This window comes from Gracilinanus agilis, chromosome 4 (assembly GCF_016433145.1).
Source record: "Gracilinanus agilis isolate LMUSP501 chromosome 4, AgileGrace, whole genome shotgun sequence".
In the NCBI taxonomy this organism is placed as follows: Eukaryota; Metazoa; Chordata; class Mammalia; order Didelphimorphia; family Didelphidae; genus Gracilinanus; species Gracilinanus agilis.
In genome coordinates, this window is record NC_058133.1 from 134,424,114 (window position 1) to 134,442,122 (window position 18,009).

Genomic DNA, 18,009 nt, shown 5'->3' on the forward strand with positions numbered 1-18,009 from the left:
CATGGTCAAAGGATATGAACAAGCAATTTTCAGGTGAAGAAACCAAAGCCATCAATAATCATATGAAAAAATGTTATAAATCACTCTTGATTAAAAAAATGCAAATTAAAACAACACTATGATAGTCCACCTCATCCCTATCAGATTGGTCAATATGGCAGTAAAGGAAAGTAGTAAATGTTGGAGGGAATGTGGCAAAATCAAGACACTAATGCATTGTTGGTGGAGTTGTGAACTGATCCAACCATTTGGGAAAGTAATTTGGAACTATACTCAAAGGGCTATAAAACTGTGCATACACTTTCATCCAGTAATGCCACTACTTGGTCTGTATCCCAAAGATAAAAAAGGGGAAAGGACCTACTTGTACAAGAAATATTTACAGCTACTATTTTTGTGGTGACAAGAAATTGGAAATTGAGGAAAGATATCCATCAATTGGGGAATGGCTGAACAAATTGAGGTACATGTTGGTAATGGATTATTATCATGCTATAAAATAAATGATAAATAAGATAATTTCAGAAAAAGCTGGAAAGATCTACAGGAACTGATACAGAGTGAAATAAGAGCAATTGGGAGAACACTATACACAATAACAGCAATATTGGACAATGATTATCTCTGAAAATTTGGCTACCCTCAGCAATGCAATGATTTGGGACAAGCCACTGCTGAAGTCTTCTTTCATATCAGTACATTTTTGTTTCTATTTGGGAGTTTGGGTTATGTATGAATTTGCTCTTACAACAATGACCAATATGAAAGTGTTTTACATGAAAAACAAATGAAAAAAATCTTATACTATGAAAGTAACAAAATATACATCCTAATTTTATGGCTATCCTAGCTTTTAGTTACTGAATCATACTTCTTATAAGATTGCATTTTTATGGTATTTAAAGGTTTATAGAGGTGGATAGAACAAGCACTCTTCTTCCCATTTAGCATTTGATGAAACTAAGGCACAGATAATTTATGATTTAACTACAACTAGTGGGCAGCTAGGTGGCACAGTGAGTGCCTGGAGTCAGGAAGATTCATCTTCATAAATTCAAATCCAGCCTCAGACACTTACTATCTGTGTGACCTTAGGCAAGGCCCTATTTGTATCAGTTTCCAGATGTATAAAATGAGTTGGAAAAGGAAATGGCAAACAACTTTGCCAGGAAAACCCAAAAAGAAGTCAAGAAGAGTTGAACACAACTGAAATAATTGAAAACAAATTAAAGTATCAGGACAAGATCTTTTAATTCCAGATCCAAGGCACTTCACAAACTACCTCCTCTTAATACAACAACCACAATACTAATGCATGGGTCAGATTTCTAAAAGCTCAGCCATGTAATTGGGAAAGTAAAATATTTTAAACATATAAGTTCAGTAATTTGCAAATATAAGTACAGTACAAAGTAGTGGTACAGCATCATAGTACAGATTATCTCTAAAAATATTGAGAAAAAAAGTTTTTTAATTGATAAATTATTTTAATACAATTTAGCAAACACTATACTGGGTCAGAGAATATAAGTTCAAATTCTAACTGTGATTTAATACCTGTGAGTCACTGGGCAAATTATGTAACATTTCTGGGCTTCCATTTCCTCCCCTGAAAATAAACTGGACTGGATAACTGCACTTATATATGTTACTTTTTGTATTAAAAAAAAAATACAGTAAGTATTAATTACTGTCTTCACAACTAAATAGTTAACCACTTAAGGCTTGGACTAACTCATATTTTTCATATTCTTAGTGAGTAAGCACACAGAAGATACTCAAATATTTGCTCTTTCAATGACAAAAATGTGGTATATCAGAATTTAATATTATTATCATTTTTGCCAATCAATTGTTATGTAATGCCAATGGCCTCATTTTATACTATTTTACACTGCTACTGTGAACCAGGCATACTTTTAGTTGAAACTTATACCATTACAATAAATACTAGGAAATTTAGGATTGATTCATTCCACAAATTTATTGAGCATTCACTAGGGTTGAGGCACTCTGCTAGCCTCAATGAGGAATACAAAGATGAATAACAAAGTTAAAAGATTATGGATTTGGACCTGGAAAGAGACCTTAGGTTCCACATAATGTAAATTCCTTATTTTAGGAATAAGGAGTCAGAGAAAGGGCTCTGGAGTCACACAGATAGAAAGTGGAAGAATCTATATTCATAACCAGGTTCTCTGACTCCAAATTGAACATTTTCCAAAGCAACAACTATCTCTTTTTTTCTTAATCCCTTACCTTCTGTCTTAGAACCAATATGTATTGGTTCTACAGAAGTGCAGGATAGCCTAGGAATGCATGGGGGTCATGACTTGCTCATGGTCACATGGCTAGAAAGTGCTGAGTTCACATTTGAATCCAGGACCTCCTGTCTCCAGGTTTGGATTTCTATCCACTGAGTCACCTAGCTACCCCCAACCATCTCTCTTCAAGCCCTTGAAAACAACAGTGAAATACTTTCTAAACAGTATCTTCTAAACTATAAGAGAAGGCCATTTTTCATAAGACCTAAAAATAAGAGTTACCAGAAAGAAGCTGAAGGAGTTCAGATCACTCTCTGGAAGTGCAGCAACTGGTTTCAGAGAGGTACTACAGGAGGTAGAACTTGAAGGATGGGGAGAATTTCAATATACAAGTGAAAGAAAAAGTTGGGCAGCCATTTCTGACAGAAAGAATGGATGAGAAAAAAGCCTGAATATAAAAAAGGTCTTTTAGAGGATTAATGAACAGTGTTTAGCTAGAGGAACACAAGACATGTAAGGGTTAGTGGAAGACATAACAAGAATAGTACTTGCTAAATTGGAAGTTAGGCTGGAGCCAGAGGATGGAAGAACTTGACTTTGACTTTATCTAGGAGGTACAGAAAACAACTCAAAGTTTCTGAGGACAGAAGTGAAAATCACAACTATGGAAAAAAAATAATCCAACAGCAATGTATAGGATGAATTGGGACGATCCCACAACTTTTAAAAGTTTATTCAACAATGTATTAATTTTATACAATGCTTTACACAATATCCACCCAGAAATTCATCATGTAACAAACTATGTCCTTGTCTACTGTTTAAATGACAAATGTATCCCACAATGAGGATTCAAGTAGCTCTCTTTTATATTTGTTTTCCTTTTCTGATTCATCCCCAAATACTCACATTACCTTCTACCTCTATTATAGTGAAGCAGTCTGAGTTAGGTACAAATGGCTGCTAATTCTGCTAACAGAGACTTCTCATTTCTAGAGTCAGAAAGACAGTTCTGATAATTTGGTCAATTCTTTACAGTTCAGAAAGCATATAGTCATTACAGTAATGAGCAATAGGATATCTGAGCAAAAAGTAGGAGATAAAAATCAAGTGTTTTAGAATGTTCTTCCTGCAGAGCTAATGGGCTGAAAAGCTGCAAAGAATAAATTGAATTCTAATGTATTTCAACTAGATTAAAAAACAGATTGTAAATTTTCCTCAAATACACCAAATTATACAATGAAAGTATTTAATAGTTTGCATGACCCAAGTTATGCATGCTTCAGTTAAAGGAAGTAGACAGTAAATTGTTCACTAAAGAATTACTGCAATAAGCTGAAAACTTCCTGTTTAACTTGTTTCTCTATATATAATGGTAATTATAGAGCCAGCTCCAAACTTTTGAGATATTTTATTTATTCTTTCCAAGTCATCTATCAGGGACAGATACTGGAGGGAACCCCATGACATCACTACTTTTTTGTCTCCAAAGCTGGATTCTCCTATAACCCAGTCCAAAGATATAAGATTACATAATTTTAAATATTAATACTTGTATTTCGAGTAACAACTATCCAGAATGGTAACCCATAATGGAATCCTTTGGATGTGGAAACACTAGTTTAAAAAATACTCAACTTCTTCAAATCATAAAGGCTAGAATTCTGGTTCTCCCTTAAGACTTAACTAAAATGACCTCATAGTCCTTTTCAGGGTTAAGGTTGTGATTTCTTCAATAATTAAATAAGTAATTTCTTATATACATACCAATCCCTCCTCCAAACTCTAATTCCTCTGGTTCTGTAGATGTCATGTCAAAAGTTCTTATTGATTTTGGTTCTTTTACAACATTTCTCTCTTCTCTAGAAATAATTTCTTCAAATTTGATCTCTTCTTTTCTTGGGCGAAGGCTATACTGTGTGACCAGATAGCTGCTTTCTTGTGACAAATAAGATTTGTCCTAATTTATAAAAGATATTAATCATCATTAGATTTAACACTAGTGTTAGACATATCTCTCCCCAAGTTAAAATTTCAATATCTCTTAATGATAATTATTAATAAACATTTAGTATGGGACATTAGTCTTGCAATTTAAGAAGTTAGACAACGATTTGTGGGAAAACATTAGGGTGTGTAGTTTTTCTCAAAAAGCTACTGTATCAAAAAAGGGACTTATCGAAAAAAAGCAACAACCATTAATTTCCATACTTGAATGTTTCTATGAGAGATGTCATTCCTTTCTATCCGGTCAGGTTCACCATTGTATCTGCTAATGCTGTTTCCACTTTGCTTCTAATTTTAAAAAATGAAATAAGTTATCTTAAATGATATGTTATATCATTTTATATATATACATATATATATCTTAAAATTATATAAGTTAACTCTTAAGAACTTAGAAAATGTTATAATAATTTTTAAGCAATAATCACAAGCTAACAATATATGTGACCTAACAATACATGTAACATTCACATTTTCTTTAACAGTAGTTTTATGATAACCATAAAAACTAACCAATTGATGTGGAAAAGAGGAAAAGGAGGAAATAGCTGTACCACAGAAATTTACAATTGACAATAATAAACTTTGATGAAGACAGAAATGATGGTTAAGAATTTCTGCTATTGAGAGAAACAATGCCAATTTCAAGCAATAAAAATTGCCAACTTAAAATGTAGAACTTAAAGAAATTTCATGTTTTAAATGTTTGAGTGAAATTTGTTAATTGGATTCCATTTCTTTGCAAAGCAGTATTATTCTATGTTCTGCTTTCCTCTTTCCATCTCTCCTCCAAAAACAAAAACATTTTTCTAGTACTGGACTGAGTAATGGATATGACCCTATACATTAACAAAGATTCCAATGAAAAAACACAAATGAAGCAGTAAGATAATGTCAAATCATAGAATACTGATACGTAGTAGAAAAGGACCAATATGTCCCTTAGAATGTTGATGGAGTACAACATAAATACGTCAAGCTCCAGGTCAAGTTATAGGTCTATCCTATTTTAATCTACTTTTTAGGCTATGAATGTAAGCCATACTTCTCTACTAGTCTCATTTACAACCTGCACTCACTATCTAATAGTAAGACAGTAATCAACCATTAATTAGTCCTACAACAGTTGCCCACATATAGTGAAACTAAGTTCACGGAAACTTTGACCAGAAGACCAAAGCCATGACCATCATTAAACTATAGTAGAATAGAAAGCCCAAAAGAATGACTAGAATAGTAACATTCAGACCATGATTAATGAGCTTCAGATGGTTCTTTCAAAGGCAACCAGAAGTTCTTCAAAACTTCTAACTTCCAAAAATTGTTAAGTCATTCAGTGCCAAAACACAAAACAGAGATTAGGTTTAGAACAGGGAGTGGTGGGAGGAGGAAACAGATTCTTCTTGAATAGACTCTTTTTTTCTCTCAGAGTACGGGAAAAAAGCTATTAACAGAAATGTTCCTTTACAAAAATTAATGCTAACTCTACATTCAACTATGCATTATGCAAAAAGTATTGCTGGGCATGGTGATATTTTGTTATGCACACACTTGGGAAATAATCATTATACAAAGAATTCTGACAGATTGATATGACTAAAGTTGCTAAAATATTTACATAGAGAAAGCAATTTAAATACAAATAGTTACATTAAGCATATTTAGTTGATTACCTTCATATTCAATGTTTTTATTAACATATTTAATTGAAAATAGTACCTCAGATAACATCACTTTTAATTACTGAGGTTGATGGTTTAGAATGAGGTTGAAATTTGTTCCATTTAACATAAATACTCATATCACAGAAGCTAGATTATAGAATTTTAGAGTTAAAAGAGACTTTAGAGAGCACCTATTTTGATCTCATTTTACAGATGAGGGGGAAAAAAGCCAGAAATGATTTGCCTATGGTTTCACCCAAGTCTCTTGCACTCCTATTTCATAGCCATCATGGCTCTCACAAATTTGTATATGAATTAAAACAAGCTTATAGTCAGTAGAAATTCATTCCAATGAGTCAGCTTTGTTTCCATTTGTTCTGGAATAATATAATCTGTTTTTTAAATTATGACAAAACTGTAATACTAAAAATACCTATATGTAACTTGCAATGTAAAACCATTCTTTTTAAAATAAAGCAAAGAAATCTTATTCTCTACCATCATATTTTAAATCTTTGCAATTTATCACTTTCTGGTAAGAAAAACACAATTTTGTGCAACTATAAATAAGATTAGTATTATTTAAACACAGCCCAATGTAATGGTAGTACTCTAGCTTCAGAATCAGGAAAACCTAGGTTCAGATCCAAATATGACAAATGATGTACTAGTTGTATAAGTTTGGGACAAGTCAACCTCTCAGCAGTTTGAGAAAATCTCTAAAAATGCCAAGTCGAAGGAGATTACTTCATCTACTATTCTCTACACTAATGAAATTATAAGTCCATATCAAAAACAAAAAATAATATGAATAAATACATACATAATATCTTCAGAAAGGAAAATACCATAATATGTTAAAAGTTTTGATAGAGACTTGCATGGCTAAAATTTACTATGTGAATATTTATATGTATAAGTATTATCGAGATTGATCTTAAAGTCTTCACAAGAAAAGTCTCTATACCAATGGAGACAAGTTGATTTCCAAAATTTCTTTCTTGTCTTTAATATCTGCATGCTGGGAAGCAGAACGACGTATGCTTTTGGGCGGACGGCCAGGGGAACGAGATCGAGAACGAGATCGACTCCCACGGCGTCTGGAAGGAGAACTGGAAGAAGAGCCACTTTTCCTTTGCCTGAATGATGTTAAAGGCTAAAAGAAATTGGGGAAGAAAGTAAGGAAAAGAGAAATCCAATGTTGTTATACAAATGTACAATGTACAAATAGGTTCACTCACAAACGTATCCTCAACAAGTAATTATTACTATTAAATATTTAAAAAATTTAAATTAAACTTAGCATGAAGATGTTTAAGACTTAGGAAAAAAGTATATCAATCAAAATCCCCTTTCCGCAGGGCCAAATATAGGCACACACTAATAACTAAGTTCAATCCACTCTTTGAATGACACTCCCACTTCCCACTTCAAGATGACTGCTTTTTTTTTTCAGCCCACATAATTTAATTAACCCAAAGGTGAACTTTTTTTGGTAAAACTATATTCAAATTATAATTAAGATCAATAGAGATTTAGAGTATTTGATAAAAGACACTAATACCCATAAGAATTTGGCCAACTCAAACAGCCTAATGAAAACTGTTTTGTTCACAACTGATATACACAGAACACATAGTAAAGCTTGAAAGCAAATGGAAAATGCTTCAATGCTTAATTGATGTTTCATAACTTACTTTTAAAAGACAAATCTTAACTATAAAATGCATTTTCAGACCTAACACATCAAAAACACAGCTAGAACAATTGGCCTTCATCCTAATGAGGAGGGGCAACTGAGAAACATTAGTTTCCATATAAGATGGAAAGAGAAATTAGACTAATTTAAACAAGAAGAATCTCAGAAGACAAGTTTCTCAGGCTATAAATTTTTATTAAAGCAAAGGATAACTACAACCTGTTCTAGTTCTGGTTCTCTAGTTTTAAAAATTCAGTTATTGAGAGAGAGAGACTGAGAACTTCTGGGGCAATGGCTCCCAATTACCTCTGACATCAAATTTAAAATTCTCTGACTTTTAAAGCCCCTTATAACCTGGCCCCTTCCTATCTTTCTGTCCTCTTATGTCTTAATCACCCCCACATAATCTGTTAGCCAGTGACACTGGCCTCCTTGCTATTCCTTGAACATGACACTTTCTCTGATTGGATTGCCTCATTTCTGCCTCAAGGTTTCCCTGTCTTAATTTCATCTATGAATCAAAGTCCCACCATCTTCAAGAAGCCTTTTCCAGTACTCTTTTGTTTTAATGCTTCCTCTCTAAATTTATCTCCAATTTATGTTGCATGTATCTAGCTTGCACATAGTTGTTAGCACATTATCTCCCATATTAACTGTGCTGTAAAGCACCTGGAGGGATTTGAAGGGAGGAGGGTAGGAACCATCTTGGGGACATTCTCACTTTTCTATGTATCCCCAACATTTAGCTCAGGGCCTGGAACATAATTTTAATACTTGACTTAATTTTTACTTGGGAAGTAGGAGTATGAGATTGGTGTCATCTTTTATAACCAGTTATGAAAACACAATAAAGCTCTGTTAAGTCTTGATTACAGTATCTTAAAAAGCCAATAGAGGATGACATTATCCCACTAGGCATACTTCTTATCCATGCAACTCTTCTTCCGTAGGCATCTTTGATTCTTTTATCAACTGGAAGTGCATAATTATATTTTACTGAATAATATTTTATACTCCTTGTTACAAAGCAATAATAAAAAAGGAATACTTTACATTCCTTGCCCAAAAAAATTTATAGTTTTAATTTGTGTAATCAGAGACTGACAGGTTTCTGTGGATCACTGACTCCAAACTTCCTCACCTTTATCTTAAGAGTCTCAAACTAGTGTGGAAAATGGTCAGAAGTTATAATAGAGCATTTTCCTAATAAGCTAAATAAGATACCCAATAATATTTATCATTATTTCTTAAATATACCTGGGTACAAATACACAGCACTTACCTTTATATCACTCTCTTTCAATTCAAGTTCAGTTCCATCTTTGTATTTCACAGTGTAAAGATGGGATTTGCTATCTTGGCTAAGAACTTCTACTTCATAATAAAGTGAACTTCCAGGCCAACGTCCTCTTACTATATCACCATCAGCAAATTTTCTGCTGGGCATTTTCCAAAGGTAATCTGAAAAAAATTTTGAACAATAATAAATACATGCAAAAGTGAAATATCTCCCTCTCCTGTTATTACCAGATGCCCTCCATGCCCAAAATGCTCTCTCCTTTGCCTCCCCCTTTTATGTTTCCCTGGTTTCCTTCAAGACTCAACTAAAATCTGCCTTCTCCTAGCTGCTAATTCTTTCCTTTCAGACCCCCTTCACCTACTCTGTATATACCTGGCATGTACCTAGTTGTTTCAAATATATCCCCCCTCATACCCCCACTAGAATGTGAACTCCTTGAAGGCAGGGACAGGGTTAGGTTTATTTTTGCTTTTCTTTGTATCCTCAGGGCTTAGCAAAGTGCCTGGCATATAGTAGGCCCTTAATAAGTGCTTAATGACAGATTATCACACATAATAATAGCAATATTGTAACAATGATCAACCATGAAAGACTTGGCTACTCTGGTCAAGATGATGATCCAAGGTAACTCTGAAGGACCCACTATGAAAAATGCTATCCACCTCCATAGAGAAAACTGATTAACTCTAAGTGTAAACTAAATTTTTTTCACTTTCTTTACTTTTCTTGGTATTTTTTCAACATGGCTAATATAAAAATACATTTTACATTATTTCATTTTTATAACTGATATATTGTTTGAACTATGTCACAATCAAACATAATAGACTTCTCTACTGGCATCAATGCAATGATACAGGACAATTCTGAGGGACTTATGAGAAAGAACGCTGTCTACATCCAGAGAAAGAACTGTGGGAGCAGAAACAGAAGAAAAATATGTCCCTGATCACATAGTTCAATGGAGATATGATTGGGAATGCAGACTCACTCTACTGCATATAATAATAATAATAATATAGAAATAGATCTTGATCAATGATACATGTAAAACCTAGTTGAATTGCTCATTGGCTATGGGAGGGAGAGGGAAAGAATATGAATCATGTAGCCATGGAAAAATATTCTAAATTAATTAAATATTTTTTTAATTAGGGATATATTGTTTGACTTCTCAATGGATGGGGGAGGACAATAGAAGGACAGAGAGAATTTGGAACTCAATTTTTTTTTATAATTTCTAAAAGAATAAAAAAAGAGATACAGAGTACCAATGCAATAAAAATAGTTCTTGTTAACTAACTGGCAGATAATATGTAACATTCTGAAATGTTATATATGTTATTAATTCACCCTATTCTAAAATATTAGAACTAAATAAGGCAGACCTTAGAAATCACCTCTCTTTCAGCTACTTCATTTTACATATAAGAAAATCAAGGTTCAAAAGGTCACAAAAGCTGCATTAAAGATAAACTTCCCTCCCTTAATTGCAAAGCTGGGGATAAGGGAAACGGAGAGGACAAATGTCTTAGAATATTAATATTGCATATGCTGTCGGAGGCAGACCAAGTGTGAGTTGCTTTTACTGAACTCTTTATTTTTTGTTTTTCTTAATCTCTTCCAAATGAAGGCCTATTGAGTAAAAGGGATAAACACTCTCAGAAATAAATGTGAGATATAAAAAAGGTAGCAATGATAAAGAAAAATCAAGGGCCAAGTTAGTTTAGCAGTATGTCGGGTCTAGGAAACACTAAAATTTATTATTATAGCTACAACTAACTAAGTCACACAAGGACATGTGTTGATGAATACTTTCCACTTACACGTTACAAAATCTACCACTAGGGGGGAAATGTCACTCCAAATCTATAAATACATGCCAATTTTATTAGGGTTGAAATAAGATTTTCAGTCCTTATTTGTAGTTCTATTAAATGAGACAGGATCCAAATCATAACAATAACTCCATCTGTGCTTATTATAATCCATGTGGTCTCTGCTTATCAAGTACTTTTCTCTGCTAGATCTTCTGCTTCCAGTCTACATCATAACAAAAACTTCTTTATCTCCTTCAAACACTGGGCTCAAAATTCACCTGCCAATCTTCTGGCCTATAAACTTAAATACTTTGTATATTCATAGATTTGACTCTGTTACCTACTGATGACCTTTTGGATACCCTAATTTAGTAGTTCCTCAATCTACTCAATTTCCACAACCTACTTGTCCACTCTGCCATAAGCAACACAGATGATTCTTGATCTTTCCATTGCCCATAAATATTCCATGTCCATGTTCACAAACTGTGAAATATTTTATCTGATCATATATCAATCTCCTTTTTACTTTGCCTTATAACCCCTAATCCTGACCCCAAAAGTTTTCTTTGTTTACCCTGGCCATCAGTCCTATGCTGGCTATAGTCACCTTCTTTATCTTGACTCCTTCTTAAAACTGTTCAACTATCTACTATTTTCTACACTCAAAACCCTTACCTTGCTAAACCCCAACCCTATATTACTACCACCATCTGCCTCCTTCACTTTTAGTCAAACAGCTTAACAGAGCTGGAAAAAAATCAAAAAAATCATGCTGAGTCAATGACAAATTTGTTTTCTAATCTCAAATGGGCCCTCACCACAGCAAGGCAATCATTCCACTCCTCCCTAATCCATTTGATGTTCCAAATGTTCTCCTTTCTCTCAAGCCCCCTACAAAACTTCCTCTTCCCTCTACCTTGTCTGTTGAGTCCATGCACCAGACTCCTTCTTCTCCTCCCATCCTCTTCATCTCCATTCACTGAAAAAGCTTCCTGTACTCTCTTCTACTTAACATCTGCCTCATACGAAGAAGTGGTCCTTCTTCTGACCAAGGCCAATCCATCTACATGCACCTTTGATCCCAATGTCCATCCCTTTTCCCACAGATTGTTCCCACCATTATTCCCACTCTCTAATCCTCAATCTTTATTGCCTTCTCTACTGTTTATAAATCACTATACCTTTCTCATCTTTAAAAACAAACCAAAAAAATTTTCTCTATCTCCCAGCTCCCCAGAGCTACTATTGTCCTATATTCCACCCCCCCCCTTGGCCAAATTCCTTGAAAAAATAATCTCTATTGGACTTCTGCATTTCCTCTTCTCATTCTCTTCTAAAATCTCTGAAATCTGGCTTCCCACTTCATCATTCAATTGAAACTGTTCTCTCCAAAGTTACCAATGAAATCTTAGTTGGCAAATCTAATGGCCTTTTATCAGTCTTCATCATTCTTGACCACCTCTGAAACATCTGACTGGTTTTCCTTTTACCTGTACGACTACTATTTCTCAATCTTCTTTCCTAGACTTCGTCCAGGTCACACTAAACCTGGATTTCAAAAAAGGAGGAAGAAATGGAGGAAGGGAAGAAGAAATCAAGCATTTAATTGCCTAGCCGCCTCTGAGTGCACAAGTAATCTCCAGCAGATTGCCTCTTCTATGAAGCCTACTCTAATATTCATTGCCTATTAGAAGCTTCCTGGCTTTCTACAAACATGCCCATGTCTCCCTGATCTCCCAAAACTCTCACTTGATCTGTTCATTCTTCCAGGTAGGGTCTGTCCTTAAAGGCCTTCTTCTATTTTATCTCTATACTATTTTACTTGGTGATTTCATCAACTCCCATGGGTTCAACTATCATTTCTGTGCAAAAAAAAAAAAAAAAAATCACAGCCCTAGCCTCTCTCTTGAGTTCTAATCCCATGTCATCTGTTTACTAGATATTTCAACTGGAGGTCCCAAAGGCATTTCAAACACAACACAGTACAAAACAGAACTCATTATTCTCTCAGCAAAATCTTATTTCTTCTGAATTTCATTACTATTGAAAGAATACCATCCTCCTCATCATTCAGGCTTTACAATCTCTGTATTCTCCTGTCCTTACTCACTCACATGTCCAATTCACTGGTAAACCTTTGTGTTTCTACTTTCACATCATCTCTCCTCTATGATCTTTACTCCTTATCCACAGACCACTACCTTATGTATGTAACCTTTTAAGTGGACTCTTGTAATAGCCTTCCAAGTAGTTTCCCTGCCAAGTCTCTACCAACTCCAATTCGTTCTCCACTCAGCTGCCAAAATGATTCTTCTGAAGTATGCACCTGACTATATTTCCCCACCCACCCACACTTGATAATTCCCACTAGCTTCCTCTGACCTCAAGGACCAAATACCAAGGAAAACCCCACTTATATGCACAAGTAATCCTAATTCTATCCTATCTTCTTCAAAAGGTCACCCCATTCTATTATCCTCACTCTTATTAATTTCCAATCTTTCCTTGTCTATGGGCTCCTCTATTACTACAATTATGCCCATTCTCAAAAAATCCTTCCCTTGATCTCTCAATTCCCCATTAGTTATCATCCACAATGTCTCCTCCCTTTTGTGGATAAACTTCTTAAGAAAGCTATCTACAATAAGTGTCTTCACTTACTTTCCTTTTTTTTCTTACTTTCTACAGTCTGGCTTCTGATTTCCATCATCTGCCTGAAGCTGCTCTCTCTGTTACCAATGATTTCTTAATTGCTAAATCCACTGGCCTTCTCAGTCCTCATCCTTTTTGACCACTTTATAGTCTGACACTGTTAATCAACCTCTTCTAGTTGATACTCTCTTCTCTTCTAAGCTTGTGACCCTCCTCTTACCTGTCTCCTCTTAATATTCCTTCTCTGGATCTTTAGCCAGGGCATGCCCAATAACTATGAGTGTCCCTCAAGGCTTTGTCCTGGGCCCTCTTCTCTTCTCCCTCTATACCTATGTGTGTGAACCTATGGCACGCATGCCAGAGGGGGCTGCTCTCCTTCTCCTCTCCACCATGCCTGAGGACATTTTTCTCACCACCTGCTCCTCTGCCCAGCACTTTCTCCCTTCCCTACCTGGGGTAAGGGCAGCTCACCCGTGGTATGAGGGTGCAGTTTGGGCATTCAGTCTCTAAAAGGTTCACCATCACCACTCTAAACTATTTTGCTTGATGACCTCATTAACTTCCATGAATTCGATTATTCTCCCCATGCAGTGTTTATCCAGCATTGACCTCTCTCCAGACCTCCAGTCTCACATCTCAAAATGCCTACTGAACATCTAGAATTGAATGTCCTGTAGATATCTCAAACTATGTCAAAAACTGACCTAAGCCCATCTCCTCCTTCCAATCTTTTTCTCTTACTGTCAAGATCACCACCACCATCCTCCCAGTTACCCAGGCTTGCAATTGAAGTATTTCACTCAATCATTACCCAGATCTAGTCAGTTGCCAGACCCTGCTAATTCTACCTTTATGCCCTTTTATCTCCTGTAACACCATTACCACTCTTCAATTGTTTACCTCTATTTACAAAAACCATCTACTTGGTCTCTTCACCTCAAGTCTCTCCCTATCCCAGATCATCCTCCTCTCACTTGTGAAATTGATCTTCCTAATGGGCAAGTCTAACCATATCATAGCCTATTCAAAAAACTCCAGTGGCTCCCTATTACCTCGTGTATCAAATATAAAATTTCCTAGTATTCAAAGCCCTTCATAATATATGGCCCTTTACAATATTTCTTATCTTCTTACACCTTACTCCTCCCCATGTATTCTTAAATCCAGTGACACTTGCCTCCTTGCTTTTCCTTGCAAGAAGAAAGCTCCATCCCTCAATATTTTAATGAACATTATCTTTCCTCCCTTTCCCACCCCATTAGATCATAAGTTTGATTAATAATATCGAGTAAATATAATGTCAAACAAAAAAGCTAGAGTACATAATGATCATAGAAATTGCTGTATCCTCTCTCTCTTCAGTTTCCCCTCAGCTTGAATTCATAAAATGAGATAAAATAAAATGGGCAGACAAGTTGATAATTCTGTTTTCTATTCTGATGTCATCTAAAAGTCTTATCAATTTGCTATAATCTTCCCACATTTTCCCCATAACCTCAATTCTTGCTAAAACTTTGCAAACACAGACATATTAGTTATTTTCTCATATCCATGGTTACCAAGAAGCTCCTTCAATAATTTGACTTTCATTTCTCTCCAATTGGCCTCCTCATTCTCAACATTTTCTAAACTTACTTTTTTCTCAGGAATGAGCCCCCAATTAAGAGCTAAGGGATTAATATTTCTCTGTTAAGGTACACAAGAATGAGCCTAATTGGGGAAAAAAAGAGCTGGTGTATCCTAAAAGATCATACATTCTGGTCATAACAGATCACCAAGGTCAGTCTTACTACAAATTCTTCCTAATACAACAAATATATATAATCAAGAAAAAGTGCCTGTGGAAAGAGGAAAACTAGAATTTTAACTAGTGATAAAGGAAACTTCAGAAAATCTGAAACCACATGAATATGAAAAGTGTCATTCTTTCCCTTGTTCTTCCTGTTATCCATCCACCCCCACAACCTATCCTTACTGACAAAATAATTTTCCTATGTCATAGATCTGATATGACTCCCCTTCAATAGCTCCCAATTGCCTACAGGATACAATTATGAGGAAAAAATACAAACTTCCCTTTAGTGTGATATTTAAGACCATCTACAATCTCCCCTATCTTTCTAGATTTATTTCACACCACTCTCCTTTACGAATTCTATATTCCCACTTTATTTGAATGTTAACTGTTCCCCAGACTGAATATCACATTTTCACAAGCAATTTCCATTCCTGGAATAGCTCCCTTGCTTAGTAGCTTTAAAGTATCTTCCTTCAAGACTCAATCAGGTACCACTTCCTCCCCCTAACTTGACATAACCCTCAAAGTCATTAGTGCTCTTTTCCACTGAAATTCTCCTTGAACTATTTGTATTTGTACACATTTCCTAGCCCCTCAACAAAATTTAAGTTCTTCAAGGATGGGAACTGTTTCAATTCTGTCTTTGTGTCATGAGTGCCTGCAGAATACATAGCACAAAAATACTTAGTAAGTGCCCATTAAATTGGATCTCTTATATCCAGTGCTCTTAAACTGCTGTTATTTAAGACAAGGTATCCAAAATTTGACTTTGCAATTTTCTGCTTAATGAAGACATCACTGTATTCTTTCAGCCCCAAGGAAAGTGATAGTCAAACACAGAGACAGTCTTAGTGCCATGAAAATGCTCTTCCTTAATCTAAACAAAAGCTCATCCATTATAATCCTTAAAGATAAAATAATTTAGGAAAGCATAGAATATACAACATAAACAAGGATATATACTAAAAAGCTAAGAGAAATAAAGGTATATAAAGTTAAGCTAGCAAGTCTCCGAGGCATAATGGTAGAGTTTGGAAAGCTATGATAAAAAAAATAGATGAAATACTAAGGAATTGATTACATAAAGTTAAGGGAGCATTTCCTTTGTTATGCATAAAAGCACTTTAACAGTTTTCAGGGCAGCAATGCCTAGTCTTCCCCCAGCCTTCTGCAGTAATGTCAGGTTTCTAGAAACACCTTCCCTCGCCAAAAAAAAGTCAGCCTATAATCTTGATTCCACAAAGGGAAGGTGCTTCTGAAGCATAGAAAAAATCAGAACTAATGTAAAGTCCATGTCATATATTACCTCAAAAACTGTACACACAAAATGCATATATTTTTACATGCACTTAAATTGTTTCAAGTATTTTTCTACAATATTTTCCAGCATCAAGAGGCCACAAGTTTCCTGTCTTTAAATTCACATTAACAATGCATTTTTTTTTTTAGTTTATCTCAGACTCATAGATTTCAAGATGGAAAGGACACAATAGGTCATCTAGTTCAAGGGAGTCAAACACTAGTGAACACACAACCCAGAACACTCCCAAGTGCAGCCTGAATTTATTAAAATATAATTGGGAAATATGCAATAAAATAAAAAATACAATGTAATACTGATTTGTGGTTTGGTTTTCTAAGTCTATATATGGTACAGAGAGATTCATTTCCATTTGAGTATGACACCCCTGATCTAGTCTACCCCCTTACTTACAAAGGTAACCGAAGCCTAGAGTTCCTTGTCTAAGGTCAACACAGGTATAGTAAATAGCAGAGCTAATATCTGAACACAAGCATTCTCATTGATCTTCCAATCAATCTTTTCCCCTACACCAACACTTCTCTCACTATGTAATAACATAGAACAAATCAATCCCCTCAAAATATTTCAGTAATGGGGGCAGCTGGGTAGCTCAGTGGATTGAGAGCCAGGCCTAGAGATGGGAGGTCCTAGGTTCAGATCCGACCTCAGACACTTCCCAGCTGTGTGACCCTGGGCAAGATACTTGACCCCCATTGCCTACCCTTACCACTCTTCCACCTATAAGTCAATATACAGAAGTTAAGGGTTTAAAATTAAAAATATATATATATTTCAGTAATATTTTGCATAATCCTGTTTTCCCAGGGTACTAAAACATGTGAATGTTATACAAACATCTCCTCCCCAAACAGATTTTAGAACAGAAACAAAAAAAAATCTTACAAGTTCTTTTCCCTGTTACTTACTACAAAACAGCAGTCATGTCCCAATCTGGGTTCAGTTGAGGGCATAAGGAACCAAGACATAGAACTTATATCTGGATATTCTTGAATGGGCTCATTTCAATCAAATTTGACTTTAACATAAAATTCTATTCACTGAGTTCAATATCCTCATTCCTACTGTTCCCTTGGAACTCTTCTCTATTAAACCACAAGTCTACTTTGTTCCCTGAAAGATTTTACCACAACAGGCTAATAGTTCTTAATTTTTGTTGCATCCAAATGTCTACAATAGTAGTTCTAAACCGTTTTTTTTTTTTTTGTCATGGATCACTTTGGCAATCTGATGAAACCTAAGGACTCAGCCAGAATATTATTTTTAAAAGCAAAAAATATATAAGATTACAAAGGAAACCAATTAAATTGACATAAAGATATATTTTTCTTCCCACTCAAGTTCAGGGACCCCCTGAAATCTATCCAAGGATCCCTTGAGGGTCCTTGGATTCCAGGTTAAAAGATCTAGAGTTTCCCTCCAATTTCAAGACAAATCCAGCTTTGTTATGGAAATTTTAAGAATGATTTCACCTTTTTAAA

General features: G+C 35.0%; 1 protein-coding gene across 1 annotated transcript in view; it reads right to left on the minus strand.

Annotated features, from left to right (window-relative positions):
* Positions 1-9,081, minus strand: part of LBR (lamin B receptor) — a 28,425-nt gene extending 19,344 nt beyond the window's left edge. Inside the window, exons 1-4 of the mRNA XM_044676886.1 lie at positions 8,917-9,081; positions 6,903-7,091; positions 4,476-4,559; positions 4,032-4,224 (exon numbers count right to left, since the gene is read on the minus strand). Of these exons, the coding sequence (XP_044532821.1) occupies positions 4,032-4,224; positions 4,476-4,559; positions 6,903-7,091; positions 8,917-9,081 (631 nt within the window). The remainder of the gene's footprint in view (positions 1-4,031; positions 4,225-4,475; positions 4,560-6,902; positions 7,092-8,916) is intronic.
* Between the last annotated feature and the right edge of the window lie 8,928 nt (positions 9,082-18,009).